The sequence below is a fragment of the Lolium perenne genome, chromosome 4, assembly GCF_019359855.2.
Source record: "Lolium perenne isolate Kyuss_39 chromosome 4, Kyuss_2.0, whole genome shotgun sequence".
NCBI lineage: Eukaryota > Viridiplantae > Streptophyta > Magnoliopsida > Poales > Poaceae > Lolium > Lolium perenne.
The window spans coordinates 262,582,108-262,588,004 of record NC_067247.2 but is presented as its reverse complement, the minus strand read 5'-3'; the positions used below and the strand labels follow the sequence as shown (position 1 = coordinate 262,588,004).

At 44.2% G+C, this 5,897-nt stretch overlaps 1 protein-coding gene across 2 annotated transcripts; it reads right to left on the bottom strand.

Annotated features, from left to right (window-relative positions):
- Positions 1-286: 286 nt before the first annotated feature.
- LOC127323212 (uncharacterized) lies at positions 287-5,283 on the bottom strand. 2 transcript variants are annotated; one of them, XM_051351385.2, is made up of 4 exons: positions 4,952-5,283; positions 3,052-3,909; positions 1,095-2,525; positions 814-1,003 (listed from the first exon to the last, which is right to left on the bottom strand). In XM_051351385.2, exons 1-4 carry the CDS (start codon positions 4,961-4,963, stop codon positions 953-955), a joined length of 2,352 nt encoding a protein of 783 aa, XP_051207345.1. In that variant the 5' UTR covers positions 4,964-5,283; the 3' UTR covers positions 814-952. The 2 variants fall into 2 exon arrangements, with proteins under 2 accessions (XP_051207344.1, XP_051207345.1); XM_051351384.1 differs by having other exon boundaries at positions 287-2,525.
- Between the last annotated feature and the right edge of the window lie 614 nt (positions 5,284-5,897).

The window sequence follows — 5,897 nt, the reverse complement described above, 5'->3', positions numbered from 1 at the left end:
ATATTGTTGGCCATAGTTCCAAAAGTTTGACTCTCGTTGTACGACATCCATTAGAGAACTAGATGGAGTACAACACTACATCGTACTAAATCCAGCTGCTACTAATCTATTCATACACATAATCAGTTGCCCATGCAACCTCAATATGCACAATCCACATATTATCCTTTTTTTATAGACAACATTCTTACATAGCATGTAATACCAAGAATTTTCTGCTCAATATCACATGGTCGTGAGGTGCATAGGTTCACCTCACGCGCACCTATTGCACAAACTTGCATGGTGAAGTGGAAACCAGAAGCATTGATGGTATATGTATTACACAGAGAAATCCTTCGATCTAAGAAAAGATTAATCCTGTTAAGCACATACTCCCTCCGATCCATAATAATTGGTTTTAGTTCAAATTTGGAGTAATTTGAACTAAACCCCCGACAATTGTTATGGATCGGAGAGACTAATAAATTGGCTAATTTAGGGCATGGACTCTTCTTTCTCCAGTACCAGTTGCGTTTTGCAAGCCTTCACAGGCATACAACTCAATTATCTAAAGGCCAACCTGCTAACGATTACATTGCAGACATTACAATATAACAAAATGCAAGGTCCACCACAAGAACGATGCAGACAGCTCGTCAACTCCAGTTGAAGTTGAAGACCTCCTGTTCCAGTTGATACTGATCATCCACAATGTCAATATGGTGCCGTTGTTTACACCCGAAAATCACAAAAGAATCCGTTCACAGTTGCGCATCAACCTCCATGCTCGACTTGTCTGTGTCACAATTTGTAGGCGCATAAACCCAGGATTTGTGAGCTCTCTTGCGAGGCCTGCTTGTCCCTGGGCTTTTTGGTTCATCCTTGCGCTTTCCTCCAAGGAGCCCCAAGGCAACCGCTTCCAAAGCTTTTGCTGTGGGAGCTCTGTTCCTGGTTCCGTGCCTCCGAGAATTCACCAGTGAAGCCAGATTAGGTTGTGGGATAGTAGGTCCTCCTGTTGCCTCTGAAACATCAGGGACCCAATCGCTGTTCAAAACAGTGAGAGCTTCCTCAGTCTTCATGTGACCATGGTTGTCTAATGAAGCGACACATACCTTTGTGCTTGGGTTATCATCTAGCGCTGTCTCCGGTTTAACCTGACCAACCAAACTACTAATACGCACCCCTTCTTTGGCAAAATTTGCCTTAGTGGTTCTGATCTTTGAACGAACTTTAGGAATCGCCGAGCCCTTGCACTCAAAAGACTTGTCCTTATTTAAATTGGACACATTCTGCTTCTCCTTGAACCTTCCGTTGGTACGAGAGTTTGAAGCAACGGTTACCTGCTTATATGGCTTCTCCTTCATGGAACATGTTGCAATTAATTTGGTCTGAATATTACCACCAATATCGACAACAGTTGGTTTTGACGAAGTCGACAGTGGCTTGATTTTCTCTCTCACTAAACCATCTCCATTCGAGAAAGAAAAGCTGCGCCGACGGGTCTGATCATTGCTACAGCTGGATAATCTTCTGTGCTTTGACACTGGGGATAAGTACTTGCGCCTTTCAGTTCTTCTTTTGGGGCCAAAGAAGCATGCCAAATCAATTTTGTTACTACTGCCATTAGAAGAATAGCCATTGACTGGATAACTAAAGGATGGTGCAGTGGACATGTTCTGCAATAAATCAACTTGGTTTTCTTTGCCTTCATTGCAGACCGAAACCATTTCAGCGCCATTCACATCATCTGTAACTCGTTGACAAACTTCCTGGTCATCTGCTGATTGATCATCCTCATCTTGCTCCTCCGAGGAACTGCAACTCACAGTATTATGAGAATAATGTGAAGGGCCAAAACGAACATTTGCATGAGCTGGTAATTTCCTCAGTTCCCTGACTCTGAATGGCTCTTCCCCCTGGACCAAGGTGGTATCGATAACTGTGAATTTTGGAAGCTCTGGGTAGCCATCCAAAGGAGCATCTTGGCTCAGATTTATGTCTGTGGAATTTCCATTTTGCTCTGCAGTAACACCATTATCCGTTCCACCAACCTCTAGCTCAAGAAGAACGGGATTCGCTGCCACTCGTTTAAGGACATCACTCACAGAATCAAAATAATGAGTACCTTTAGTGAGTTTGCTTCTTGAGAACTTTTTGATACCTGGCACAAGAAACACAATGCAATTCTTAGTTGGCCCGACATCTTTGGGCTGCTCTGAACGCCACCCTCTTGCAATCAAACGGGGCCAGACAGCTTCCCAGAAAAGATCATTTGATCTTGTCTTGCTTATTCTGAAACCACCTGTTAAAAACTTGATTATATCTTCCGAAGCAAGCAAGGAACAATCTTTGCCTGTAGGCATGTCAGGGTGAATAGAAAGAACTTGGTTTTGCTTAGATGGGTCCTGAACAAATCCAGTCAAATCATGCTTCCCTTTACCAATTCCAACAGCCTCCACAAAAGCTTCTGTTCCAACAATGGATTTTATAGAAAAGACCAGATCCTCTAAAGATGTCTGTCCGTTGTTAAAAGATTTGAAGATCTGCAACATTTCAAAGTAATACAATTCATATGGCAATTGATGATAAAAGAAAAAGATCCATTCAAATTTTTAACAGAGCTAAGAATAGTTCATATCCACAAATTATAACAAGAAATATTTTGCTGAATGAGATTTTATGGCTCTTTAACATATTAAACTAGGATTTTTTTCAGTCTTTGATCATCATGAATTTCGACTCTTTATTCTGGGAACATTATATTAAACAACGCCAAGTAATTTTAACAAAAACTAGAAAAAGAAGAAAAAACATGATAGCTAAAAATCTATATAAAAACACCAGAGTAGTTAAAATATTGATATAGAAGTGAAGTAGAGAACTAAACAGAATATGCTGCCTGAAAATTTCAGTTATGTAGTAGTATAAATTGTAGAACAATCAAGATTAAAAGTGCTACTTTGAATAACACGAGCGGAACCAAAAGCTCGAACTAGAGAGAATAACTTCTTAAAACCGGACAGCACAGCCAGTTGAACATTCTTTATATAGCCTATATATGCAACATACCTCGAGTAGTGAATCATGAGATTCTTTGAGGATTATAGATTTCAGACGAGATATAATCTCCTGCTGACGAGAACCTGTAAAGATGCGCTCTCCAAGAATGCATCTCCTAGTTCTTGCTTTTCTGCAGTCCGACCATCTTTTATACTCATCTCCTCGGAAGAACTTTCCGTAGTAGTACAAGAGCACATTACCAACAGTCTTATTGCCAAGGAACCTGCTCACCAGGCTTAGATTTTTGCCAAAAATGTATAGCCCAAGAAGAAAACATTCTGCCTCAATACCACTCCAAAGGGAACTGGATAAACCAGGCAGTGGAGTGAATTGCTTGATTTCCCCTTGCTGTGTCAATGGCTTATTGGTAAAGTTGAGACCTTCTTGAGTAGAACAGGAATTGAAGTTCTCACCCTGTGCTAGATTGCTGCCAGATTCCATCTGATCAACGGGCACCACTGAATTTGGATCCTGGTCTGCTGAATCATGGTCACTTGTATCTTTTTGGATTGGAGAAATTGAGTTCAGCTTAGTATCCTCGTCCTGGCTGCTGGCTCTTGCTTCACTTTCTGAAGAATGCTGCCTTCGTAGTATCTCCTCGTTATGGACTTTACTTGATGCCCACATAATTGATATATCTGGCCCAATCATACCAGGGTGATCATAATCAAGTACCATGCTTTCATGTGAGCTGGTCATGATGAACCGACGGTGCTCACCCTCTGTGGACAGTTTGGGGATTTCTGCCTGGTACTCACTTCCAATGCGTGGACATATAGGTGTGTCGTCATATATCACACCTGAATCAAGGGAAGACTCTAAAGATGGTTGGTGATCACCATTGTCTTCGAGTTCAAGTGGCTCCATCTACCAAAATCATAAGAAAAAAAACAAGTTGTGAGAGATTACATAATTGAAAAAGAAACATTATATAGTTAACATTAGTAACTAAGTTCCAAAGTATGAGGCAGACGTTTAAGTCGTTAACAGAGCTCATATAGGACTTTGGCAAAACAGTTCCACAAAAAGGGGTTAAGTTCTCCAGCATCCACTAAAACATTTGCAAAAGGCATATTTCCAGCAATGGTAATTGAGAAAAAATGCAACGGCAAGCAGGATAGCAAGGACCATCAAACTGATATACTCCTATACCTTTGAAGCTCCACAAGTTACAAAGACTAGCCCGGTAGCATATTACATGGAAAAATTGTAATCACTAAGTTGAAAGCTAGCAAATAAAAGGCAATGCATATCATGTATAACCACCGCCGAGGAGGCGCCATCGTTGGACATGACTCACAAGTGGAAAATGCTTCAGAAAAATAAGCAAAGGTGCAGTCGTGGCAGGATGAATGACTCGGATATTAAAAGTACTACTGCAAATTAATTATCGGCATCAAGCAGTGAATCATGACAACAATCTACCGTCAACCTCTCAAAATCTCCCGCAGTCTCCGAGCGAGCCATGGTATTACAGCACCCAAATCTCCATGGCGAGCGAATCCGAGTTATTTCCCAGACCCCGATACGCACTAATTTCCTTTTCCAAATCTCATGTCCAGCACCACCACCCCGACCTACCCAATCAAACTCGCCGGGCACCGCACGACTCAGGCAGAATACCGAAAGCAAAGCCACGGGCATCCCCGGCATGGAGCAGCGGAGCCAGGAAAGAACCCCGGCCGCGCTAACCAAATCCAAGCCAGAGCCCTGCTCCAACAAGGCGCGCGCGCGCGCGCGCACGAACGCAAGCAACCTAGAAAAGCTCGGTCGGGATGGCGCGATCACGGAGGGGAACCGCCACGGCCGAGCCACCCCGCCGCAAGACGCGCCACCAAACAGCAGCGGCGCCATCCTAAGCAGAGAAGAAATGCAAGATTGGAGGAGGGAGCGGAGTCGCGAGGAAAACCTTAGCCTCCATGCACGCCGGCAGCCCTCGTCACGAAGCCTTCCCAGCTCTGAACACGCGGGGCCTCCGATTCTCCTCAGAAACGGACTACGCCGGCCGGACACGCAATAGAATCTGGTACCCCGGGAGGAGCCGCGGGATTCCGGCGGCGGTTGCGGGAGAGGAGCACGCGGCAAGCACGGCGCCGCGGGGTGTAGTTGTAGAGTACGGTGAGGCCCTGGCGTCTCGGCGCGGTGGTGGTTCGGAGCGGAGGCAGAGACGGCGAGCCGGGCTTTAGAGGCAAAGAACAGGAGAAGAAAAAAATAGAAGAGAGAAGGGCGACAGCGTGAAAGATTGGTGGTGTGGACAGAGTAGACAAGCAAAACATAACATAGGCCGGGCCGAAGATGGGCCCTCTAATACGAGCCTCGGCTCGTCTACACGGTTGTGCAGCATCTCCATCGGATTAGAGCATATCTAGTCGCGTCCCCAAAGCTTTTTGACAAGCACCTACATCGATGATATTAGATTTTCTAGGCTTTATGTTGGCGTCATAAGATACATAGATCTTGTGCCATTTGGGAAAATCTTTTACCTCCGTCCAACAATGGACCTTTTTGAAGCTTTCATTTTGTTGGCAACCTTGAAGTGGTCTAAAGCTTGGAACCCCAAGTTCCCAATACCAATGCCATTAACTTTTCACTTCTTCATTGTGTAGGAGGCGTTAAATTTGGTGCATTGCTCTTGAATCAACTCCCACTTTTTTTTGTGAGAGAGGCCTTGCAAAGGGTGAGCACCCAAGTGTTTCTGCTCATGGAAGTAGTTGTAAATCTTCTTCCAAGATGTGCCATCCTTTTGTTGGGCACCACAAATTGAATTGTGTCCAATTTCCATCCATGCTTCACAAAGGAATGCATCCTATGGTCCTTCCGGACCTTCATGTGGCTTGGGAAGCGATCTCGTCCTC

Bases quoted from the DNA above. Each gene is read 5' to 3' on its own strand.
- LOC127323212 (XM_051351384.1), bottom strand. The intron at 2,526-3,051 runs GTATGTTGCATA...GAAATGTTGCAG, and splicing joins CTCATGATTCACTACTCGAG to ATCTTCAAATCTTTTAACAA.